Source organism: Lontra canadensis, unplaced genomic scaffold (genome assembly GCF_010015895.1).
Source record: "Lontra canadensis isolate GAN:19392208 unplaced genomic scaffold, GSC_riverotter_1.0 scaffold41, whole genome shotgun sequence".
In the NCBI taxonomy this organism is placed as follows: Eukaryota; Metazoa; Chordata; class Mammalia; order Carnivora; family Mustelidae; genus Lontra; species Lontra canadensis.
The window spans coordinates 5,753,430-5,778,427 of NW_022631035.1; the positions used below are offsets into that span (position 1 = coordinate 5,753,430).

The window sequence follows — 24,998 nt, forward strand, 5'->3', positions numbered from 1 at the left end:
TCGAGAAGCGCCACCTTCCCACGCGTGAATAACATTCGCGCACGCGCGCGTAGTGAGACTACACCTCCCAGAAGGCTCTGCCCCCAAAACGGGGACAGCCTCGTTAGCGATGAACTACATTACCCAGTGATACGTTGCAAGAGGTGGTGCCCATCTGTTACTGTATAACTATTGGTCCAGCCCCTGTCGGCCGCTGCCTGGTGATTGGTCCGGAAGCCCGCCAGTTACTGCCAGGCTCAATTAGTTTTGCTGTGAGACTGCGTGAGGAGGTAGGAAGAGAAGCGCGCGCGGAGTTTTGCCGCGCCCTTCGTGCCGGGTGAGTAACCTCTACCTTCTCCTTCCTCGACGTGCTCTCGGGGACTGGGGTGTCGCACACAGGCGCCGGCACTCACGTGGAGGCAGGGCCTGTACGCGCACGTGTCATACCTGACCTGAGAAGCATCTTCAGGGACGCAGGGGCCAAAAGCTCGCACACATGCTGGACACCCATAGGGGACATCCATACACGTGGGTGCGTGCTTCGCGGGCGTCTTCTCGGACTTGGGGCGAAAACGCCCCAAGGCACAGCTGGACATGTGTGTCCACACGCGGGGACGTCTCTGGGGACCCCTCGCTGAACATAGGGACACACGGGCACGGGAGCTCACCGCTCATAGCCCAGCGCCCGGGGCTTCCGCAGTAAGGGAAGGGGCATGGCGGAGGCGCTCTCCGTCCCGCCCCCCGCCCCCCCGCCACTCACTCCAGGGACCCCGTCTCTACGTGCTCTATTCTGTATATCACGCATATACAGTCGTATTTCATTTTTATTTTGTCTCTTTAGGTAAATATCAAGGCTTACTGGTACAAGAAGGAAATTCGAGCAAGTGGGAAAAGTAAAGTAACTGCAACTATATTTAACAGCCCTTTCGCTTGCTTTAGACTTTTATCTTTCTTACAAGGCTTACCACATATGGTGTCTTGCATGATCGTCCCAGCAGTCTGGGCTAGGTAGGGCAGACATCATTCCCATTATCCAGAAGAGAGAGAGGAGAACCCAGGTTAAATAAGCGTCCCCGGGTACTGGGGGAATTTAGCTATAGCCTGGAGGACTCGGGAAAGAGAGTAGCCTAGAGCTGGTTGTGGGGATCGACCTCACGACCCTGAGATCACGACCTGAGCTGAAATCAAGAGTCGCCTGGTCAGCCACCCAGGCACCTCACCGTTAGACTTTTAAAAAAATATATTATCTTGGAATGCTTTGCTGCGAGTGCCTCGTAGAAATGCCATGTTAATGTTAAGGATGGCTTGGAGCACTACTTTCATACACGAAAGCAAATTTGGGGCTGAGGGAGTAGAGCAGACAGAGTTTCCGAGGCAAAAAAGAATCCGCTCGGCCCTGTGTGGACACTGACTTTCCTGTTACTGTTGGTATTCAAGAACTAGGTTAGCTCTGCAGCCCCTTCTAAATTCATTTTATATTTAGTTTTAATTGTCTTGGGGTGGGGTGGGGTGGGGCATAACAGATTCACAGGATATAGAATTGTATAAGGAAGGGGAGAGATGTGTTTTCTCTCTTCCTTTGCCAACCCTTCCCCCAGAGGTGATCTTACCAACCTGTCCGTGTGTGTGTTGATACAGAGTTTTCCCCTGTGCTTTCTACTACTGTACAGGGTGTATATAGGTCTTGCTGTTTTTCTTTTGCAAAAATGGGGTTATACTAGACATACTGTTCTGAAACATTTTTCCCATGTTTCAGTGTATTGTGGTCATCTTTTCAAGTGTGTGTATCTCTCTAGCTCGTTCTTCATGGCTGCAGAGGATTGCGTGAATGTGACTTACTATTTATCCCATCCCTCTGTTGATAAGCATTTGTGTGATACTCAGTTTTACAAACAGTGACGTAATTCATGACATTTTACACACCCATGGGAGTGTTTCTCTAGAACAGCGGTTCTCTGGGTGCCTGGGTGGCTCAGTGGGTTGAAGCCTCTGTTGGGTGGCGATCTCAGGGTCCTGGGATCGAGCCCCGCACCAGGATCTCTGCTCAGCGAGCAGCCTGCTTCCCCCTCTCTCTCTGCCTGCCTCTCTGCCTGCTTGTGATCTCTCTCTGCCCAATAAATAAATAAAATTTAAAAAAAAAAAGATGAATTTAGAACAGCGTTTCTCAACCAGGAGCAAGTGCTGTGAATACTAGAGAGGACATGAGGACAACCCCTGGATTGGAGGGGCAATGCTCCTTAGCTGAGCTGTGGTGCATGGGAGGGGCTCATCTGGGGAAGAGTGAGGGGAGATATATGGGGCAGGGGGACAGGGAGAGCTGCTGTGTTTCAGACATGGGGAACAGTAGGTGCAGAGGCAAGGTTGGCAGATAGGAACCCAAGCAGTGCTTTCTAGAAACTGGTCAGGAGCAGAGCCCACCCTATTGAAGTGGCTGAAGAGAGGTCCAGGGGGAGGTTGAAGAGGTCAACGGGGATCAAGTGGGCCAAGGAACATCATTTCAAAGCCAAGCATGGCTGCATTGCTGCAGCTGGCCTGCGGTGTGCAGACAGTGGTGGGGCGGGGGCGGGGCGGTATGCAGGAGGTCTCAGGAGTTGCTGGGTTTCTCTGGATCACGTGGGCTTATTGGGGAATCCCTCACGGTTCTCCTGGGCCTGCATATCAGATGTCTGCCTCGGTGCTCAGCTGCATTGGGCTCTGCCCCCTGGCTCAGGCTGGGACTTTCCCTCCAGCCATAAAGCCAGGTGTCTTGGAAAGCGAGCTGATCTCTGAAAGTGAATGATTTCCTACCACCCCTGTCCGTTCATTCAGTCAACAGAGAGGAGCACTCACCGTGCTGGGCTGTGTTCCAAGCATTGGAAATACAGAGATGGGCAAATGAGAGCAAGGCCATGTTTTCATAGGTTTGCATTCTAGTGGGGGAAGGTGGCAAGAAACAGATGTCCAGAATAAATGTCCAGTATATTAATGCTATGCAGAAGAATAAAGCAGGGCAAGATGGGATGGTCAGGGAGGGCTGCTCTGAGGAAGTGGCTTGTGAGCAGAGACCCTAAGAACTTGCTCTGGTGTTTACTCCGTGTCTCTTGCTTTTAGATTGGAACTGATGGACGTTGTATGGGCCAGAGGCAGGGATGGTTGGCTATGACCCCAAAGCTGATGGCAGGAATATCTCCAGTTTTGAGGTGGCAGTGGCCGGGTCTGTGTCTGGACTTGTCACTCGGGTGATGATCAGCCCCTTGGATGTCATCAAGATCCGTTTCCAGGTATCCTTTCCTCCTTTTTTTCCCCATGTAATGGGCTGGAGGACCAGTTCTCTCTTTCTCGTCAAAGCAGTTTCCAGAGTTTGGAATTTCGTCAAGGAGAAGAGCTTCGCTGCCTTTGTTACATTTTCCAAAATTTCTCCTTCTCACCCCACACTGCCTTGTCATCCTGACCTTTTCGATTCTGATTCCCAGCTCCAGATTGAGCGCCTGTCTCGCAGTGACCCCGGTGCAAAATACCATGGGATCCTACAGGCTGGGAGACAGATTTTGCAGGAGGAAGGCCCCACAGCATTCTGGAAAGGACACGTCCCAGCGCAGCTTCTCTCTATAGGCTACGGAGCTGTCCAAGTAGGTGGCAGGGGAATGGGCCAGGGCCCTGGGGTCATGTTGCTCAACAGAGGAGCACTAGGAAGGTGGGGCCTGCAGGGACGTTGCCTGGCTGGGGCAGCAGGAGGTGGTCCCCACACTTCTGCTTGTCTTAACGGGGACACTACGTGAAGTTTGAAGTCTGAAATTGAAGACAGTGTCAGACCAAGCTGTACCATATGGGCATTCCCTTCCATACGTTCCCCCCACCGCGGGGACTTAGCCCAAACTGAATATTAATTAGGCGTTGCCCCAGGAGACTGTCCTGACAGGCCCCCAGTGGGCTTGGGGGACCGTTTGTCAATGACTTTGTCACGTGCTCTTGTAGTTTCTGTCGTTCGAGCTGCTGACCGAGCTGGTGCACAGAGCCACCACATACGATGCCCGCGACTTCTCCGTGCACTTTGTGTGTGGCGGCCTGTCTGCCAGCGCCGCCACCCTGGCCGTGCAGCCCGTGGACGTGCTGCGCACTCGCTTTGCCGCTCAGGGTGAGCCGAAGGTGAGTGGCTGGGCCGGAGCGGGGGTGCCCGTGTAACAGGCGTTCCAGGACTCGCAGCTCTTTTCCTTAGAGGGAACAGAACCTCCAGGCTTGCTGGGGTGTGCAGCCCCTGCGTTGGTCTGTCTGTAAGACCCATGACTGCTGAGCACCGTGCCGGGCGCTCGCAGCCTCCCGCCGGGGACAGAGCCTACAGGTGGGAAACAGAGCAAGTCAGGAGCAGTAGGCTGGACAGAGAGGCGTCCGGGAGACTGAGACTTGAGATCCTATTTCTGGATTATTGTGAGAGTGGTTTTGGTTCGCACAAAGCATGGATAGAGAAAATGGGATGATTGAGTCAGATTCCAGGAAGAACTTACTGAGTGGAAGGGAGGGATTAAATCCTGAAATAGACCTCTCCACCATAATCTTTGTTTCCTGGGCACACATAAGAATAGCAGCGCGGGCGCGCGCGTGTGTGTGTGTGTGTGTGAGCACACTCGTGTATACTCAACCAAGGAAGAGTGATTTTTCCACCTCCCTTCTGCTTCAGGATATTTGGGTGGGAAATGGCACTGCTTAAGAATTTGATGTGCTTTAGAATGACTGTGGTTTTGGTTCAGTTCCGTTGCCCAGGGTGGAGATCCTGGGCTGGTGGAGCCCTTTTGTTTAGGAGCCACCCGAATGGCTTTTTTGGTTTAGAAGGGCAAAGCGTCTTGGGAACAGTGTGCCAGCAAACGAATGGGGCACAAGAGCTAGGTCCTTCTGAATGGCCCGTTAGTGGGAAATAGAGCTTTCTCCTGGTGGGGAAATGCCATGAGGGGCCCTAGCCACTGAGCAGAGAGCTGGAGGAGAAGCGAGTTTGTAGTTGGAGAAGACAGACAGCCACCAGCAAAGTGGTGGCTGCTGGGATGAAAAAAATGAGTGGTGGTACTCCACTGGCTTCTCTGCTCTGGGATGCCGGCGTCCTCTTCCATGACTTCCCAGCCTTTAGTTAAGAAAATAAATCTATGGGGGCACCTGGGTGGCTCAGCGGGTTAAAGCCTCTGCCTTCGGCTCAGGTCATGATCCCGGGGTCCTGGGATCGAGCTCCGCGTTGGGCTCTCTGCTCAGCAGGGAGCCTGCTTCCTCCTCTCTCTCTGCCTGCCTCTCTGCCTACTTGTGATCTCTGTCTGTCAAATGAAAAGAGGTCTGTAAGAAGGAAAAGGTTTGAGAAAAGAGAATAAACTCATTAGCCTTCTGGCTGATATAATTGAGATGGGGATTCTAGATTCTGGAATGATTAGCAAGTTGTGTGCAAAAGTGAGTGGAAGAGATCTGTTTAAATGCTGTGGAACCTCCAACTTCTGTAGAACAGTAGCAGCCGTGGTGTCAGTCCTCACCTTTAAAATGTTTCTTAGCAGTACCTGGGTGGCTCAGCTAGCTAAGCTTCTGCCTTCGGCTGAGGTCATGGTCCCAGAGTCCTGGGATGGATCCCTGTGTCATGCTCCCTGCTCAGCGAGGAGCCTGCTTTTCCCTCTCCTCTCCACTCATGCTCGCTCCCTCTCTCTCTCTCACTATCTCTGTTGCAATCTCTGTCTCTCAAATAAATAAGTAAAATCTTTAAAATGTTTCTTAATCAGGGGTGCCTGGTGGCTCAGTTGGTTGAGCATCCATCCGACTCTTGCTTTAGGCTCAGGTCATGATCTCAGGGTTGTGACAACGAGTCCTGCATCAGGGGTTCCTTGCTCAGCATGGAGGTTGCTTGGGATCCTCTCTCCCTTTCCCTCTGCCCCTCCCCCTGCTTGTGTGCACGCTCTCTCTAAATAAATAAATAAGCAAAATCTTTAAAACGTTTTTAAATCAGTGATCTATATGGTGTATAGAGGTTAAAAAGACAGGTGGTTCTGCATGAATTATAACAAACACTACCAGCCACCCCCTGATTCCAGTCCCCAGAGGCAACAACTTTTATTTTTATTTTATTTATTTTATTTTTATATATATACTTTTTGTTTTTATTTTTTAAAGATTTTATTTATTTATTTGACAGATAGAGATCACAAGTAGGCAGAGAGACAGGCAGGGGTGAGGGGAAGCGGGCTCCCTGCTGAGCAGAGAGCCTGACATGGGGGTTGATCCCAGGACCCTGAGATCATGACCTGAGCCAGAGGCAGAGGCTTAACCCACTGACCACCCAGGTGCCCCTGCAACCACTTTTCATACTTGTGGTTCTTTTCTCATTATTTAACTTCCTAATTCTTAGTAATACTCTTTTACTACTAGTGTTCTCTCTTTCTATTTCTTCCTAATTTTTAAATTATAGGCATTAGCTTTTGATGGCTACTGTGGGAGATAAGAGTTTATCTCTTGTACCACCACCCTCGTGTGCTTGCACCTCCTTTAATTTCAGTAGAACTGATTTATAGATTTTGGCTAAATTAGTACCGAGTGTCTGTGCTGTTATGATTATGTAAATGTTACTGCTGAGCCTTGAAATACATGATCACATTTTCTTAAATACCTTTGTCTTGCCTGAAGTTAGTGGTTGCCCTGTATTTTATTTATTTATTTATCTATCTATTTATTTATTTATTTTTAAAGAATTTATTTACTTATTTGACAGAGAGAGAGATCACAAGTAGGCAGAGAGGCAGGCAGAAAGAGAGGAGGAAGCAGGCTCCCTGTTGAGTAGAGAGCCAGATGCCGGGCTTCATTCTAGGACCCTGAGATCATGACCTGAGCCGAAGGCAGAGGCTTAACCCACTGAGCCACCCAGGCACCCTCAAACAATCTTGATAGGGTCAGCCTGTGGTCATCAGTCCTACGTTATCAGGGAGCCTCTCCTGGAGCCCCCAACTCTGGCAGTCTTCACTCTCTGGCTTCAGTATGGACTCTTTGCTTCAGGTCTATTAGCAGCTGTTTTGTTAGGAATTCTCTTGTTGGGTCCCATGTCTTCTCTTTCTTGATTAATCCCCCATTTTGGTGGAGATATATTGGAGATAGAGCTTCTTTAGAGAAGCCTTAGTAGAAAATGCCTTTATTTGACTCATGATTTGGGCATAGGATTCTCGGTAGCCCTCAGTGTTGCTGTAAAGAAGTCCAGAATCACTCTGATTAATGATCTTTTATATGAAACTATCACCCTTCCTGTCTTGGGAACTTTCAGGATCCCTTCTTGATTTTTGTCATTCTAGAGATTTACCAATTGTGGGCACCGGTCTTGTCTCTTTCATTCATTGTGATGGACACTTCTCGACCCTTTAGTCTGGACACTCCTGTTACTCCTGCCCATAAAATGGTCATGAATCGTTATTCACAATTGCTACTTTCTGTTGTTGTTGTTTCTCCCTTTTCTTTCTTCAGTAATTCATGTCAATTGGGTATTGGACGTCCTGGGTCTATTCTCTGGTTGACTTATCTTTTCCCTACTATTGTGTAACTCTCTGTTTTTCTGTCCTACTTTCTGGGAGGTTTCCTTGCCTCTATTGTTTGGGGCCTCTACTGAATTTAGAAAATGTTTGCTGGTGCATGTTAGTTCCCAAGAGCTCTTTGGTTTGATTTAGTCCAGTTTATTGAAGCATACCTTACATACACAGTAAAATTCACTCTTTAGTATAGAGCTGTCTGACTTTTTTTTTTTTTTTAAGATTTTATTTATTTGAGAGAGAAAGCACAAGTGGGGGTGGGGGAAGGGTTAGAGGGACAAGCAGGCCGTCCTGAGGGTGGAGCCCAACGCGGGGCTCCATCCCAGGGCCCCAAGATCATGACCCAAGCCCAAGTCAGACGCTTAACCAACTGAGCCCCCCAGGCACCCCTCTGTGACTTTCGATGAGTGCATACAGTCACATAACCACTACTAGAATCAAGATACAAAACAAAAGTTCCATCACCCCCAAAATGTCTTCCTGTCCCCCTTTTTAGTCAGTCCCTCTCCGTTGCCTGCCTGTGTAAACCACTGGTCTGTCTTCTGTCTAAAGTTTCGCCTTTTTCAGAATGTCACACAGGGAATTACTCTCACGTAGTTGTTTGAGTAGGCGCCCTTGCCCTTCACTTGGCATCTGGCCTTGAGATTCATGCGTGCCACGTGTGTGAGTGGTCCGTTCCTGTTCCTTGCTGCATAGTATTCTGTCACGAGGCCCTACCATGGTTTGTTAGTGGGAAGATGTCAGGCATATTCTCCAGTTTTTTGGTGATTCTGAGTAAAACCACCATGAACATTCACATACAGATTATTGTGTAAGGGGCGCCCAGGTGGCTTCATCGTTAGACGTCTGCCTTTGGCTCAGGTCGTGATCCCAGGAGCCTCACATCGGGCTCCCTGCTCAGCAGGAAGCCTGCTTCTCCTTCTCCCACTCCCCTGCTTGTGTTCCCTCTCTCGCTGTCTCTCTCTCTCTGTCAGATAAATAAATGAAATCTTAAACACACACACACACACACACACACACACACACACACACGGCACCTGGGTGGCTCAAAGGGTTAAACATTTGTCTTCGGCTCAGGTCCTGATCTCCAGGTCCTGGGATCGAGCCTCACGTCAGGCTCCCAGCTCAGTGGGGAGTCTGCTTGTCCCTCTGTCTCTGCCTCTCCCCATGCGTATGCTCTGTCCCTCTCCCTTTCAAATGAATAAATAAAATCTTTAAAACAAAACAAACAAGCAAAAACCCATAACAGATTATTTTGTGAACGTTTTGTTTCTCTTGGGTGAAAACCCGGGTGTGGGGTTGCTGAGTTATATGGTGAAAATGTTTGATTTTATGAGGAAAAGTCAGCCTGCTTCCTACTGGCTGTGCCATTTCGCATTCCCACCAACAGTTCCAGCTGTTCCTAATCCTCACCAGTGCTTACTGTTACCTGGTTTTTGTTTTTATTTTTATTTTATTCTTTTTAAAATTTTTAAAATTTTATTTTTTAAAGTTTTTTTTTTTTTTAAGAAATTTTTTTTTTTTTTTTTTTTAGATTGTATTTATTTATTTGACAGACAGAGATTACAAGTAGACAGAGAGAGAGGAGGAAGCCGGCTTCCCATTGAGCAGAGAGCCTGATGCGGGGCTCGATCCCAGGACCCTGGGATCATGACCCGAGCCGAAGGCAGAGGCTTTAACCCACTGAGCCACCCAGGCGCCCCTATTTTTTAAAGTTTAAATTCAATTAAATAACATGTAGTGTATTATTTGTCTTAGGGGTACAGGTCTGTGTTTCATCAGTCTTATATAATACCCAGTGCTCATTACAACATACCCTCCCAATGTCCTGTCACCCAGTTACCCCATCCCTCCACCCCCCTTCCCTCCAGCAGCCCTCAGTTTGTTTCCTAGGATTGAGTCTCTTATGGTTTGTCTCCCTCTCTGGTTTCGTCTTGTTTCATTTTTTTTTCCTCTCTTCCCCTATGATCCTCTGCCTTGTTTCTTAAGTTTCACCTATCAATGAGATCATATGATAATTTTCTTTCTCTGATGGACTTATTTCACTTAGCATGATACCTCTAGTTCCATCCAGAATTTTATTCTTTTTTAAAGATTTACTTATTTACTTGAGGCAGACAACCAGTATGCCTGTGAGCAGGGTGAGGGGCAGAGGGAAGGAGTCGCGAGCAAACTCTCCGCTAGCAAGGAGCCTGACTCGGGGCTCACTCTCACGACCCTAAAGTCATGACCTGAGCCAAAACCAAGAGTTGGGTGCTTAACCGACTCAGCCAGCCAGGCACTCCTATTTTTATTCTTTTAAATCTTAGCCACTCTGCTAGATGTGAATAGTGGTATCTCATTGTGGTTTTACCACGGAGATGTTGAATGTCTTTTTATGTGTTTATTTGCCCTCTGAGCACCTTCTTGGCCAAAACAATCTGTTCAAATTGTTTTCCCATTTTGGTGGTTTGTTGTTTTACATATTTTTTTCTGTGTCCCTGGCTGTGGCTGCCTTCACGTCCTTATAGCCTGTTTTTTGAAGAGCAGATGTTTTTAATTTTTAAAAGATTTTATTTATTTCTTTGTCAGAGAGCGTGCGCACAAGCAGGGGGAACCGCAGGCAGAGGGGGAGGGAGAAGCAGACTCTGCACTGAGCAGGGAGCCCGATGCAGGGCTCGGTCCCAGGACCCTGGGATCATGACCTGAGCTGAAGGCAGACATTTAACTGACTGAGCCAGCCAGGAGCCCCAATAAAGTCTTAACCTATCAATTTGTCCTTTTATGCATTTTGTTTTCGGGTTTTTTATCTAAGAAATCTCTGTTCCTGGGTGGCTCAGTGGGTTAAGTGTGCAACTGTTGGTGTCACGTCAGGTCATGATCTCGCAGTCATGGGATTGAACCCCACATGGGGCTCTGTGCTCAGCGTGGGTCAGCTTCAGATTCTCTCTCCCTCTCCCTCCCACTCTTTCTCACTCTCTCTGTCTTTCAAATAAATAAATAAAATCTTAAAAAGAAAAAAAAGAAATCTGCCTAATTCAAACTCACAAAGATTTTTTTCCCTCAGGAGTTTCTCTTGTTCTCTGAATCTTACCTCTTTTTAATTTTTTTAAATTTATTTATTTTTAAAGATTTTATTTCTTTGAGAGAGAGAGAGTGAGGGAGAGCATGAGAGGGGAGAAGGTCAGAGAGAGAAACAGACTCCCCATGGAGCTAGAAACCCTATTCAAGACTCTTTCCAGGAACTCCGGGACCATGACCTGAGCTAAAGGCAGTCGCCCAACCGACTGAGCCACACAGGTGCCCTCTTACCTTATTTTTAAATAGACCCTTTCCTTTTATCACGGAGGTGATGCCTTCTTTGTGGCCTGAGAATATTAATTCCAATTTTGTGGTTGGCCTCTGTTTCCTTTAGTTTCCTTCTTCTGTCTACACTGTCTCTTCCTTCCACACGATCCCTGTGCCCCTCTCTCCCCCTGTGATCATTTTGGTCTCTGGGGATTTTTTGGTTTTTGGTCTTTTGTAACCACCGCGGAGCTCAAACTGATGACCCTGAGATCAGGAGTGGTGTGCTCTACCAGCCAAGCCAGGCAGGCGCCCCGGTCTCCTTTTTTTATGAAGCCTTTCCTCAGATATCTGGTGACTCTTGGCTGCCAGCCTGGTATTAAAGGGGGCACAGAGAAGCAGAGTGGGGCTGTGGGTACAGGGCGGGCTCGTTGCCCCGTGGCCTTCCTCTGAGTCCGGGCCCTTTCTTGGAGGTCTCCGGAGTGAAATCCTTCAGTGTGGCTGCCAGTGTCTGGGAGCCAGGAGGTGAGGAAGCAGCCAGGGTCCTCCCTTCTCGGTGCAGAGAACCGCCCTCATCGCCGCGCCCAGAGCCCCTCTGGTCCCCTGCAAACAAAGTGCGGGATGGAAGGTGCTGAGAAAAATCAGTGCCCTGTGGTCTCCCGCATGGAGATTGCCTGTTGACAGGTTACAAAAGGTTAAATACACGCACACGGCAGAAAATCCCTGTAGCGTAAAATGGTGAGAGTTGATCTCCCTCTTCCCTGCCCCGCCTCTCCCTCTGTGGAGGTCATGCTCGCCCTTCCCCACTTCTCATGTATCCCTGGGGGTGATCCCTGCCTACTTTTTTCTTCCACGAGCACTAAGCCCGCCCTTCAGCCTCTCGCTGTGCCCGTTCAGCTATACGTTTGGGGGATTATGCCCATCTGTTGTGTAGACGGCGTGATCCTGTTTCAGTGGCTGCTCTGTGTCCTTCGGAATGGGTGTGTCGGCGTGCTTGTGACCAGTCACTCAGGGGCAGACCTTGTGTCCCTGCTGTTCTGCGGGATGCGGTGGCAGCGGTGCTCGGACTCGCGCTGTTGCGCACCGGTGCGAACGTGCTGGCCTTGTAAATAGCTAGAAGGGGGGTTGCTGGAAGCCCTTACCTTGGGACTTTTGTTCAGATTTTCTTTGTGCCCCCAGAAAAGTCATGCTCCCGGCGGCTGGGATTTTAGCCGAGGGGAGGTGCACGTGACGGGCTGTGTTCTAGGGCCAGATCGCCCGTGTGCCCTCACTCGAGCTGCCTGTGTGCCGTCCAGGTGTATAAGACCCTGCGAGACGCCGTGGTGACCATGTACCGGACCGAGGGCCCCTTGGTTTTCTACAAAGGCTTGAACCCCACCTTGATTGCCATCTTCCCCTACGCCGGGTTCCAGTTCTCCTTTTACAGCGCCTTGAAGCACGTGCACGAGTGGGTCTTGCCCACCGAGGGAAGGAAGAATGGTGAGACAGCCCTCACGCAAGAGAATCCGGGTGTCCCCCTCCCCCAAGCCAGAGCACCTCCTTCTGATCCCTGGAGGGGCTAAGGCTTTCCTGGCAGAGGCTAGGATGTTCCCGTCCTCTGAACCCTGCTCTGTCGCGCTGTTGACCAAACCAACCGAACCAGCCGCTGGCAGACCCTTTCAGCTCGTGCCCCCCCAGCAGCGGTACCGAGGACATTTATTTCCTCCCAAGCCTTGAACCGAGTCACACCGCACAGCCTGCAGGCTCCCACTTCCGTTCCCGCCTTACTGCCATCCGGGCCCAGCGTGGCCAGGGGTGGTTCTCCTCACAGACTCAGGAGGCTGGTGGCTCTTAGTTTCGTGGTGGAGGCTTAGAGCTCTTGACCTTGAACGTGTCTTTCCCCGATTACACTTCCGTCATGTTCCCCCCTCCACCCCACTTTGGCTCAGAGAACCTCAAAAACCTGCTGTGTGGCAGCGGAGCTGGCGTCCTCAGCAAGACCCTCACGTACCCCCTGGACCTCTTCAAGAAACGGCTGCAGGTCGGAGGCTTTGAGCAGGCGCGAGCCACCTTCGGCCAGGTGAGCCGCCCCCCTGCAGGGGGCTCTGCGCCTCGCCCCTCACCTGCCCACTGCTCGCATTGGCCCCTGCAGCCTGTCCCTGGGGATCCCCAAACACACGGGAGAATCCACGCACGGCCCTGTGCATGTGGGGCGCCGTGGGGTGATCCACGAGAGGGGGGGTCAGGGTTCGCTCTTAAAAAGTGTTCAGTTCAGGGCGCCTGGGGGCTCCGTAGGTCAAGTGTCTGACTCTTGAGCTCAGCTCTGGTCTTGATCTTGGGGTCGTGAGTTCAGGCGTGTGTTGAACGCCCAGTGGGAGCCCACTTCAAGTGAAAAAGAGAAAAAATAAAGTGTTCAGTTCAGTTTGGGTCAAAGAATATCATCACATGAGAAGGGTCCGCGGGGCGCCTGGTTGGCACAGTTGCTGGAGCGTCTGACTCCTGGTTTCCGCTCAGCCTGTGATACCGGGGTCGTGGGTCAAACCCCACGTTGGGCTGTGTGCTTGGAGGAGTCTGCCTGTCCCTCTCCCTCTGCTCCTCCCCTGCCCTTGAGCTCAAGCGCGTTCTCTCTCTCTCTCTCTCTCAAATGAGTAAAACCTTACGATGAGCTAGGTCCCCAGAATACTAAAGAACACGGAGGAGACTCCCACCGGTGCATGGGGTCGTTTCGTGTATGCCGTAGGGGTTCCTGGAGAGGGGCGAATGGAACCTGATCCACTAAATTATATTTTAAAGGCACTAGAAGGCTTTGTCATTTGCAGAAGCCCCCATCGTGGGTGATGTTGTACTCTTAATAGTCATTCCTTAGTCTCAACCGGATTTTCACGGCCACTTTGGGGCACCATGCAGTGGTGGGCTGGGGGTGAGGCAAGGGGGAGAAACAGGCATGTTCCCTCCCATGCAGGAGGGAACACGCCTAACAGAGGTCAGAAAAGAGGAGTGCACTGGAATGGGAGTCAGGAGGGAGGGAGCACTCCTTCCTTGGGGGAAGGGGAAGTATTGAGTTAGTTGCAATACATCTGTGTCGAACCCGAGACAGAAAGATAAAAACCGATAATGGAGCTCCCAGTACCACCCACCCAGAGATAATGACACGGAAGCTCTGGCTGTTGTTTCGTTTCTTTGCATAAACACACACATGTACGTTTTAACACCAGGTGCAATACAAGGTTTTATAATCTCCTTTGTCCACTTAGGAACTTGTCTGGAAGGAATGGTTTAGGTTTGCGCAGGGACAGTTGGTGGGAGCCCAGGACAGAGGAGAGAGCCGTGCTCCTCACAGACTTTGTAGCCTGTTTGGTGGGAGGACCTCTGGGGGATGACGGAAGATCAGGGAGGGAAGTTGAGGCCAAATGGAGCAACCCCTTGAACACCAGGCTGTGGAGCTTGAATTTGATTCTTTTTTCTTCCCTCTTTTTTTTTTTTTTTTTTTTTTTTTAAGTAAGCTCTATGCCCAGTGTGGGGCTTGAACTCATGACCCAAGATCAAGAGTCCCACATTCTACCAACTGAGCCAGCCAGGTGCCCCTTGATTCTTTACAATGTCATTGTCATCACAATGGGGAGTTAGTGGAAATGTGGCGAGAGAGGTGCTTGAGGGGAGTTGAGTCCTGGGGACGTGAGTCTGGCCGCGGTGTGTGGCCAACTGAGAAGGCCAGACCGGAAGCCAGAGCTCACGAGGGCCAGGTTCATATCCACTGCCCAAGGGGGCCTGGTGGGATGGGGGAAAGGGTCCTTAAGAGTTCTGTCCAGTGCTGATTTCCAGGCGCTGCCTCTGTTAAGTCCGAATTACCGGTCTGCTTAGAAGAGAAAGCAAAGGTTAACTGCTCTGTCCTTTTTGTCTTCATTGCTTTGTCCAGCAAGTGTTGACTAGGAGCTGTGAGGTGCCAGGTGCTGGACTGACAGAAGGACAGAGTCAACATCCGTGTGTTAATTGCTTCCTCTGTCCTCCTCTTCTGCCCAGGTTCGCAGCTATAGGGGCCTCCTGGATTGTGCCCAGCAGGTGCTACGAGAGGAAGGCCCTATGGGCCTCTTCAAGGGCCTGTCCCCCAGCCTGCTGAAGGCTGCTCTCTCCACCGGCTTCGTGTTCTTCTGGTATGAGCTCTTCTGTAACCTCTTCCACCACATGAAGAAGGTGGACAGCTAGCCCCGAGGGGAGGAAGGGCGGCCCCCCGAAGGAAGGCGGACGCCTCTACCATCTCTTGTTGCACTGAGAGCTGCTGCCCGCGCCTGCCTGCCAGCCAGCTCGGCCGTCACTCGAAGGGCAAGCGCTTTCACGGGGAGAAGGCAGGGCTTGGCCTGTGGGGATGCAGCCAAGCGGTCAGAAGGTGGTTTTCCTTCTGTGGTCCAGCCTGCAGGAAAGGCAGCAGTGGCCACCCTGCACTTCCAGCACCTTCTGCCCAGAGACCTCTCCACGCTCTGGGGGTGGGAGGCCATGGCTAGAGCCTGAGGGCTGGGATTGGGCCCTTTGTGGGGGCCTGGTCCTCTCGCTCGCGCTCCTCCTCCCACCAGTTGATGTAATACACATTGAAGCTGAAAGCAAATTCCTTATTTCACTCCATCTTCCTTTCCATATCACATCCCTGCTCACAAAGCATGAGGGGAGGAACCCTGGCCTTCCTCAGAATCTATTTTTCTCAGTACTTGCATCCCTCATACAGCTTTGCTTCTGGTTCTGGGGAGAATTAGTCACTTTATAGCCACACCCCCCAGGCCCCGGTCCTCCTGACGTCCCGCTGGGTGGGACGGAGCATGGCTGAGGGTCTCTGGGGAAGACCGATCTCAGTGGCCCACAAGAAGGGGGGGCTGTGCTGATGGGGAGGAGCTGTGGGCGAAGGCCGTGGCCTTTTCCCCCAGCCTACCTGGGGTCACTTCCATGGGGTCAGGGCGGGAGCCTTACAGCTGGGCCAGCTGGCAGCAGCTACCTGCTCAGTGTCTCCCTCCTGGGCTCACTGTGGTGCTCTGTGTGTCCTCTGTCCTCCCAGAAGGGCCACAGCTCTGGAGCAGCCTCATGAAGGGGGTGGTAGAAGGAAAGGCCTGAGCAGCCCGCCTGCTGAGGGCGCGGTGTCTGGGGGTGGGGGGTTGTCACACAGCTACTGATGTAGGCACAGAGGAGAAACTGCAGTTAGGGGGTGAGCCCAGGAAATCTACAGAACACAACCACCATCCTTTCCACCCAGTTCTGCACCCCCCACCCCAGGGAGCCTGGCCTGCGGGGTCCCTCTGCAGGGGGGAGTCAGGACGGGGAAGCCCCAGGCACCGCAGGACTTCACCCTGCCCTCAGTCTGGGCTCCAGCTCCAGCCTCTGTGCCAGCCTCTGCGTGGACTTAGGAGGAAAGCAGGGGCAGAAGCAGACCTGTGTGGGTGTCCTAGCCCTTGGACCCCTTCTGTCATCAGAACTGGCTCTGGCCTGGAGCTTTGTGACACGTCTGAGACCCTGAATCGTGAAGCTTCCCTGCTTCCGGCTGCTGCTGATGGAGTCCCAGGCTGGGGGTAGGGGGAGCTCCAACACCCACAGGGTCTAGGGCCCTGGAGGCCTGGGCTTGAGGCTGTAGGAAAGCAGCTGCCTGAATGTATTTTTTTAAGAAATTACACTGTAGTGGAATAAAGTAAACTTTATTCTCTTCATCTCTCCTACTCATTAATTGGCTGCAGCTGCCCTTTCTCATCCATTTCCTGGTGACCGCTTCGGCTAGCCCTTTTAACAGGAAACCACCGTGCCCGCTTGTCTGCGCGACGGGAAGAGGCTTCGAGCCCCTTCTGGCTGCCCTTCTGCAGCGCTGGGCCGGCGTCGGGGATGGCCCTCAGCTGCCCGGCCCGCGCCTCTTCCCCAGCCACAGCCACGACCGAGTCAGGGCGGAGGCGGCAAGCTAACGGGGGTCGTGGGGAGGGTGTCCTTATTCTAGAGCTGGCTCGTTAATTTTCAACTATTTTACCAGTACCGTTTGTATTTGGAGTAGGAGAGGGGGTGTGTAGGGGGGTTGATCCAGCCCTTACAGCCCCCCGCCTTGTCTAGCGTGGGGGGTAGAAGTGGAGGGCAGGTGGCCGCCGCCTATGAGTTCCTGCCCCTCCAGCCATCCTTGCCCTGTCGCAGGCCCCCCAACTGCCGCGCGGCCCCGCCTAGTTTCCTTTTTGGATCCCGTTTTAACCGGAGCCCCGGGCGTGAGAGTGGGCTGGGGGGAGGGGGCGCCACCGCTGGCGACTGAGGGCTTCCTCTGGGCCGAGGAAGGTCTAGCCTGGCGCGGACGAGTCGAGTAAGGACAGGGTGGGGGCGACGTCGAGGGCCTTCCCCTCGGCCCCGCCACGGACCTCCGGAACACGCGCGGCGAAGAGAACGTCACCGGGACTCCGGCAGGTGGCGCTGGCGGAAAGGACCCGCCCCTCCACGTTGGCCCCGCCCCGGCGCCGCGCTCGGAAATGACCTAAGCGGCGGCGAGGCCCGGCGGGTCGTTCCAGCTCTGCGGCGCGGCGGACGGGTGGCGCGCGCGCCATGCCCGCCGAGCGTCCTCCGGGCACGCGGGCGCGGTGCCGGCCCGGCAGGTGGGTCCCGGAGCTCCTTTCGCACGGCTCCGCCTCTCCCGCCCGCGGGACCCCGGACGGCGGTCCTGCCCCGCCCGGAAGGGCGTTGCAAACTCGGGGAAGCCGCCGGGTTCTGGAGATCCCCGAGGTCGTCCTTCGACCAGGGAGGAGGCGTCGCGCCCGGAGAGGGGACTCCAACAGGGACAGTCTCTCCCGTCATCCCGCTACCCTCTTCTTTAAGAGGAAGGAATAGAGCTCAGGAATTAGGAGTCCTGAGTGGGCAAGGCAGGGTTTCCGCCGCCCGGGAGGCCAGTTTAACCAGTCCGTCTCGGGGAGAAGTTGGCCAGGACAGGAGCAGTTCGGGGCCCCGCACCCGCCCACACTGGCCAGGCCGAAGGCTGGAGGGGCGGGTTTGGGGACTGAGAAGGACTCTGACCAAAGCAGAAGGAAGGGTCGCGGCCAGGGGATTGGAACCTTGCTGGGACAGACATGTCCCCTGGAAGGTGGGGCCGCAGTTTCCAGGCTGCTTTCCATAGGCAAGGGGAGTGTCTGATATGCCCCTGTCCACACTCCAGCGCAGCTCATCGCACCCCAACCTTAGTATCACCGGAGAATATCCCTGCCTCCTGTGGAGACTGGACGGTTGGCACTTTCACCTTCACCGCTCTAGGCTCGTGTAATCCCAGAAGCTACAGGGGTTCCTAAACTTAGCAGCAGGTGCCTGGCTGGTGTCCAGTCTCCACGAGAGGCCAAGCTTGCTGGGCCCTCAGCCAACTAACGAAGGCAGTAGACTGGCTGGGAGCACCTGTCCCAAGCACTGGCCAGCCCTGCCCCGGGGCCTGCAGAACTAGAAACCCTGACCCCACGCTGCACACCTGAGGCCTCTCCCTTTCCCTCTCCTCCTCCCCAGGTGCTGTCGTTAGTCCCACCTCAATAAAGAGCTGCTGGGGCTGAACGGTCATGGGGGATCCTGGTAGAGAGGAGTATAAAATCCAGTCTTTTGATGCAGAGACTCAGCACCTGCTGAAGACCGCACTCAAAGGTGAGCGTGAGAGCCCTGAGCTGCGGAGAAGGGGCCAAGGGGACAGGCCTGGAGGCCTGAGCCTTAGCCTGGTGAATGCCCAACCAACCCTGTCCCTTTGCTTTCTGAGAATAGAAGTCAGGACAAGCTGGAGGACAAGCTACATTCAGGCCAGTAATTGAAAGTATGAATCATAGAGTCACCTTTCGGCCAGTAAAGCCATTTTTAAAGTTTAAGTCCCCCACAGAAAGCAGAGTTCTCATCTCCTGAGCCCTTGCGTTGGACCTGGCTTCTGCGTCACCCAGCAGGCCGTCTTGAATGTGCAGAGCTGGCTGACTTGGGACAGGATGAAGCACTCTGCTTGGCAGAGGAGATGCAGTCATCGTCCTGGATCGGTGCCTTCTGCAGCCCTCAGAACAGAAGTTTGACTCAGCTAACAATTAGTAAAGCCCATCACATGCCAAGCTAAGCCTGTTGGGGGGGCCCCTGCCTAGCCTGCCCTTGTCAGGGGTTCCTGTGTGTTCTAAGAACACTTTCTTCCCTGAAATTGCTGTCAAATACATTGTTATTTAGTGCTCCTTCCGCAACCCAGGGCCAGGAAATACGTGCCCTAAAAACTAGCGTTTGCTGATTAGTCTCTAACAGCCATGTATCCTGGCCATCAGTCTCCCAGTGGAGCTGGGAAGTCTGGTCTCTTTAAATGTGAGTGTATCACGGGAGTGCCCTTTTGTAAACACATCTCAGATCCTTCTTAGAAGCAAGGGGAGGCGGATGTGGTAATTCAGCAGCTCTAGACTCCCCACCTATCTCTACCCTAGATCCAGGTGCCGTGGACTTGGAAAAGGTGGCCAATGTGATTGTGGACCATTCTCTGCACGACTGTGTGTTCAGCAAAGAAGCAGGACGCATGTGCTATGCCATCATTCAGGTGGGCTGGGACTGGTAGAGAAGCAGGGAGACGCTTTGGGAAAGGCCGCAGCGGAGGGCAGGAGGCCTGGCCAGCAGGGCAGAGGTGGAGAGTCAGATCCGACAGCCCTCAGCTGCTGAAGCTTGAGTGGGGGTCGCCACGGCATCACACCCCCCCCCCCCAGCTCACTGCCCTTTCCCTGGCTCACAGGCTGAGAGCAAGCAAGCAGGCCAGAGTGTCTTCCGACGGGGACTCCTCAACCGGTTGCAGCAGGAGTACCAGGCTCGGGAGCAGCTGCGAGCCCGGTCTCTGCAGGGCTGGGTCTGCTACGTCACCTTTATCTGCAACGTCTTTGACTACCTGAGGGTGAGGCCCCAGTAACCACCCTGGGAGGCCTAGACAGCCGAGCTGGTCTCCTTCAGCCGCTAAGTGCTCTGGCCCCTCCCCGGTCTCCCCGGACAGGTGAACAACATGCCCATGATGGCGCTGGTGAACCCCGTCTATGACTGCCTCTTCCGGCTGGCCCAGCCTGACAGTCTGAGCAAGGAGGAGGAGGTGGGTGACCCAGGTTCAGACAGCTGTGGAGGTGGGCCGTCCCTGGCTCAGCTCAGAATACCGGCCCACTGTCCCTGGAGGCGTCCAAGCGTCACTTCCCAGGGCGGGAGCCTGGTGGGGCTCTTCAAGGCCTGTCTCAGTTCCAGAACAAGCTGCCAGGCTTGGAATTTATCCAGAACAGAGCAGCCAAAACCTACAGGCTCAGAGGCTTTCTTCCCAATAGTAAAGCCAACCTGTGGTAGGAATCCAGCTGTGGATACAGAAGGCCCAGAAACGCAGAGCCGGGTGGGGTAGGGGAGGGGGGAGGTCTGGGTTAAGCGGCAGCTTGGAGGCAAACCCCGCATCCAGCCTGGCCCGAGAGACCTTAGGCAAGTTCCGAACTGGTCTCCTTTCACGTAAGATGTGGCCAACGCCCACCAGGTGCCGGGAGCAGGACGGGAGGCGGCAGGCACAGCTGCAGCCGTGCAGCTCCGGAAAGGCGGCGCGTGCGCCCCGGGGTCACCTCCCACGCCCCCTGCAGGTGGACTGCCTGGTGCTGCAGCTGCACCGCGTGGGGGAGCAGCTGGAGAAGATGAACCGCCAGCGCATGGATGAGCTCTTTGTCCTGATCCGAGACGGCTTCCTGCTCCCAAGCGGCCTCAGCTCCCTGGCCCAGCTGCTGCTGCTGGAGATCATCGAATTTCGGGCAGCCGGCTGGAAGACGACCCCGGCTGCGCACAAGTATTACTACAGCGAGGTCTCCGACTAGGTTTCCGGCTCAGGCTGCCTCACCAGCAGCACCGGCCTGTGCCTGCCAGACCTTGAACAGCTCATAGGGGTTTCCCACTCACGCGGCGGTCCTGCCTGAGCACATTCCCTCCCGGGTTCAGGGACCAGGGAAGACCCCAAACAGACCTGCCCCTAATGTCCCATCAGCCTCTCCCCCCATCACCTCCAGCCTGGGCCAGGCAGAGAAAGGCAGCTTCCGACACCCACCGCACTGTGTAACCACTGGTGCAACAGCCATCTTGGTGCCTCAGTTTCCCCATCTGTAAAAGGGGTACCCATAGCTACTGGTGGTATACTTTGGGATACTGAGGAGCAGAGCACAAGTCACACCAGAAAACTGCTTTTTATACATTTTGTACAAGGACCACTTTGGAAACAAATTTCCAGTCGATTTTAGTAAACGGCAGGTACCACCACACATGCAACACCAGTTCAGGGCGAGAATTTTCTAATAAACCTTTTCTAACATTAAAACTGCTTCCTTTCATAACTTCCAAAGTTCTACCCTGAATAGAGGAAGAGAAGCTGGATGGGCAAAAAGTTCCTGGGGGAAATCCAAATTGATAGGTTCCTGGTTTATGAGGAGCTGGGACAGAAAAGCAAGTTCTAGCGCCCAAAGAAAGGACTAATGGGCATAAATACGTTGCTCCCCCCTTACAAGGCCTGCACGCCCTTAAAAAGGAACTACTTCACCCACAAGGGGTTTTCGCTGACAGTGACAGTGGCTCCCACTGTTTCTTGCAGCAGAGCGCCGCCCCCTCCCCCTACCACCAGCGGTAGTGAGCCAGGGCACGGTTGGCCTCGGCCATCTTGTGCATGTCATGCTTCTTCTTGATCACAGGGCCCTGGTTGTGAAAAGCCTCCAGCAGTTCATGTGACAACTTCTCCGGCATCAGCGTCCGCCGGTGCTTCTTCTCCCTGCACTCAGTGATCATCCACTTCATGGCCAAGAAGCGACGACGCCGGGCGGGAAGTGGCACAGGGACCTGGACAGGAGAAGACACGGCAAGTCAGTCCAAGACCGTGTCGGGGCGGCAGCCTCCTTCTGCCCTGAGCTCTAAGGAAGAGCCACAGGATCCCTCTGGGCCAGCTCTGACGACACTCCTGAGGGGCCTGGCTTCTCCTTGAGTCCCCCGCAGCCCTGGGGGCCCTCACCCATTAGCAGAGGCATTCACTGAGCACACGCTCATGAGGCACTGACCTCTCTCACCTCTAAATGGAAGCTCAGCCCAGCTGCTACGAGCATCAGCTGGGAGAAACCCCATCAAGCCGGGGTGACACAGCCAGCGCAGATCAGGGGTGCCCAAAACCAAGCCCCTCTTGTCCAGAATCATTTGTTAGACCGCCATTATATGCCAGGCACCGCTAGGGACCCAGACATTAATGAGTCTCCACCCTTATGAAGTTTACATTAAAAAAGCAGAAGCCGAGAACACTGGCTTATGACAGTGACACAAAATTAAATGCCAGGAGAGAGCCTTGTTCAGTTCAAGAAATGGCAACAAAACACCAGTTACGGGTCAAGTGCTACTCTAGATGCTGGTATACAAAGATGAGTTCTACACATCCTTCACCACGAGAAGCTGACAGCTTACAACACAGCATCGTGGACGGAACAGAAGCAGGGGTGCGGGCATGGGGGGCGTGCTGGCGGATCCTGACAGAACCTGGTCCCTATAAAACGACCAATCTTAGCCCAACTCTGGACCTTCCCACTCCCAAGTGCTCCCCACCCAACCACTACCAGCTTGTTCTGTGGGTAGGGAGCCCTGCTTTCCGGCCCCAACCGCTCACCTGGTAGAAATGGCCCCCCCTGAGGATGGGCACCAGCCCTATCACAGGCTCACAGTTTTTCAGAGCTTGGTGGAAGATGGTGTAGGGGTTGCGTTCGATGGTTGCCTGTTCCTCAGCAGAAGCAGCATGGTACTTCTCAAACTGCTTCCTTTTCACAGCTTCCAGAGTCTGCAAAGGGATAGAACTGGAAGATGCTGCCCCGGGCCCCTGGAGGGTTTATCCAGCTGAACTAGTACTTTGCCCTTTACTCCTGTCACCCTGTTTCTCTATGACAGTGCGGACCCTCTCTCAGCACTTCTAAGGCAAAGTTCTTTTTTTTTTTTTTTTTTTTTTAAGATTTTACTTATTTATTTGACAGAGATCACACGTAGGCGCAGAGAGGCAGGCTTCCTGCTGAGCAGAGAGCCCGATGCGGGGCTCGATCCCAGGACCCTGAGATCATGACCTGAGCCAAAGGCAGAGGAGGATTTAACCCACTGAGCCACCCAGGTGCCCCATCTTTTTTTCTTTTTTTTTAAGATTTTATTTATTTGACAGAGAGACAGGTGAGAGAGGGAATACAATCGGGGGAGTGGGAAGGGGGAGAAGTAGGCCTCCCGCTGAGCAGGGAGCCCAGTGCAGGGGTCCATCCCAGGACCACCTGAGTAGAAGACAGATGCTTAACGACTGAGCCACCCAGGTGCCCCTAAGGCAAAGTTCTTAAAGGCCTCCTCTTTCCTGGAGGACGACCACAGAGATTGGTGACTGGGGGAGTGAATGGTGGTTCTGACGCCTACCGGCCTTCATTATAGCTACCACTTCCACACATATACACGAGGATCATTTTTTCCCCAAAAAAATTTTGGGAGAATGAGCATGAGCATGAATGGAGGGACAGAGGGAGAGGGAGAACCAGACTCCCTGCTGAACAGGGAGCCCAGAGTGGGGCTCCATCTCAGAACCCTGGGATCATGACCTGAGCCTAATGCAAATACCTGACTGACTGAGCCACCCAGGTATCCCAGGGAAGGTAATTTTTTTTCTGTTTCTTTCCTTTTTTTTTTTTTTAAAGTAGGCTCCACGCCCAGCATGGGGCCTGACATGATGCTCAAATTCACGACCCTGAAACCAAGATCTCCGCTGAGATCAAGACCTGGACGCTTAGGGGTGCCTGGGTGGCTCAGTAGGTTAAGTCTCTGCCTTTGGCTCAGGTCATGATCTCAGGGTCCTGGGATGGAGCCCCACATCGGGGTCTCTGCTCAGTGGGGAGCCTGCTTCCCCCACCTCTCTGCCTGCTTCTCTGCCTACTTGTGATCTCGGTCAAATAAATAAATAAAATTTTTAAAAAAGAAAATAAAGTTGGACACTTAACCACCCAGGTACCCCAAACAGGGAAGGTAATTCTAATGGCAAGTATATGAACCTGTTCTTTTTTATACTAAACTGAAAGAGCCACAGACAAAGGTATAAGCAAGCAGACAGGAGAGACGTGCTAGTTACCTGTGTCATGAGGGATCTGGCCAGTACTTTGTTTCCTCCTTTCATCATCATGTTGATGAATTTACTTCAAGTAGAAAAACAAAATGCTTAGCGATTTCCCAGGCTGTATCCCAATCCTTACTGTAGACCCTCCCTGGTACAGTCCCAGTCCCTGGAACAAAAGTATTTGCTTCTATCTAACCTGATCACGGGGTCTTCAAACACAGAGCTTGTTTTCGCTGCTGGGGCAGCTTTGATAAGCTGAGTCTTCCTGAGTTCCTGTTCACACTTCTCCTCCTCAGTCAGCTCCGCCAAGGGCTTGCGGTAATACTCCTTGTCCGTCTGTGGATCCCTGTATTCAGGACTATAGCGGCTCCACCTCACCTGGGTTAGTCTGAGAGGGGGAAAGAAGCCGGCAAAAGCTGACTCCACAAGTGAAAAGGCTTGACTTAATAATGGGCATGTTGGCCAACCCGCGGACGAGTGAGAGGCACGGAGACCGCTGGACAAACCTGAACGCAGTAATTCTGGCTCTTGTCCTAAGAGGTGGGAGGACCTCCCCCAACAGGCCAGGAAAGTCTCCCTCTCGTCAAGTGCCAACGGTAAGGAGAGGTTCCTGAACCCGAGGAGAGGCGCCCTGCCTAAGCATCTCCGCGTCTCGCCCCCTGAAAATCTCAGCTCTGATTTGTTAAGGGCGCGCTTTCAGCTTCGACTCAGAATCACTACGCCTGCACACTGGCTCGAAGTCACGCAGCCAATTCAGAGCTTTGGGCCGAGGTATCCTGGCCCGCAGGCTCTCTCCAGGTTCCCGCCCGGTCTGACTGTGGCCCTTTCCTTCCCTACAGGTCTCTCCGTGAAGTCCCAAGGGGCACCCCAGCTTCCTACTGCCCTCTCACCCTGGAAGCCGCGGGACAGCACTCCGCAGGCCCAGCGCCAGGACCGACCACCCTCGCGCAACCTTCCCCGCGGGGGCAGCCATCTTGGCTGGCCACGAGGACCCCACGAAGGCTGCCTTCTGCGTGCCTGAGCGAGTGACAGGAGACGGGGGAAAGGCTACGCAGGATCCTAAATCTGTGCGTCACTGCATTCATCCGGGCGTTAAGAGTCTCTCACTCCGAGGTCGAAAGGCAAGAGCCCAAAAAGCAACATTCGGCGTCTCATCATCCGCCGCAGTCCGACGCGACCCTACG

General features: G+C 53.2%; 3 protein-coding genes across 8 annotated transcripts; 2 read left to right on the forward strand and 1 right to left on the reverse strand.

Moving 5' to 3' along the window:
- Window positions 1-203: 203 nt before the first annotated feature.
- Window positions 204-15,272, forward strand: SLC25A19 (solute carrier family 25 member 19). 4 transcript variants are annotated; one of them, XM_032870636.1, is made up of 8 exons: window positions 204-316; window positions 821-877; window positions 3,070-3,239; window positions 3,432-3,587; window positions 3,934-4,104; window positions 12,047-12,230; window positions 12,680-12,810; window positions 14,751-15,272. In XM_032870636.1, the coding sequence occupies exons 3-8, from the start codon at window positions 3,108-3,110 to the stop codon at window positions 14,931-14,933; spliced, it is 957 nt and encodes a 318-aa protein (XP_032726527.1). In that variant the 5' UTR covers window positions 204-316; window positions 821-877; window positions 3,070-3,107; the 3' UTR covers window positions 14,934-15,272. The 4 variants fall into 4 exon arrangements, with proteins under 4 accessions (XP_032726527.1, XP_032726525.1, XP_032726526.1 ...); XM_032870634.1 differs by having other exon boundaries at window positions 821-872; XM_032870635.1 differs by lacking the exon at window positions 821-877 and having other exon boundaries at window positions 238-316.
- Window positions 12,283-21,507, forward strand: MIF4GD (MIF4G domain containing). 3 transcript variants are annotated; one of them, XM_032870639.1, is made up of 8 exons: window positions 12,283-12,289; window positions 16,642-16,651; window positions 18,216-18,347; window positions 19,145-19,254; window positions 19,444-19,599; window positions 19,696-19,788; window positions 20,309-20,508; window positions 21,398-21,434. In XM_032870639.1, exons 3-8 carry the CDS (start codon window positions 18,266-18,268, stop codon window positions 21,432-21,434), a joined length of 678 nt encoding a protein of 225 aa, XP_032726530.1. In that variant the 5' UTR covers window positions 12,283-12,289; window positions 16,642-16,651; window positions 18,216-18,265. The 3 variants fall into 3 exon arrangements, with proteins under 3 accessions (XP_032726530.1, XP_032726531.1, XP_032726532.1); XM_032870640.1 differs by lacking the exons at window positions 12,283-12,289; window positions 16,642-16,651 and adding an exon at window positions 17,243-17,326 and having other exon boundaries at window positions 21,398-21,507; XM_032870641.1 differs by lacking the exons at window positions 12,283-12,289; window positions 16,642-16,651; window positions 21,398-21,434 and adding an exon at window positions 17,243-17,326 and having other exon boundaries at window positions 20,309-21,030.
- Window positions 21,132-24,923, reverse strand: MRPS7 (mitochondrial ribosomal protein S7). Its single transcript, XM_032870638.1, has 5 exons — window positions 24,705-24,923; window positions 24,011-24,202; window positions 23,830-23,893; window positions 22,351-22,518; window positions 21,132-21,542 (listed from the first exon to the last, which is right to left on the reverse strand). The coding sequence occupies exons 1-5, from the start codon at window positions 24,785-24,787 to the stop codon at window positions 21,321-21,323; spliced, it is 729 nt and encodes a 242-aa protein (XP_032726529.1). The 5' UTR covers window positions 24,788-24,923; the 3' UTR covers window positions 21,132-21,320.
- Between the last annotated feature and the right edge of the window lie 75 nt (window positions 24,924-24,998).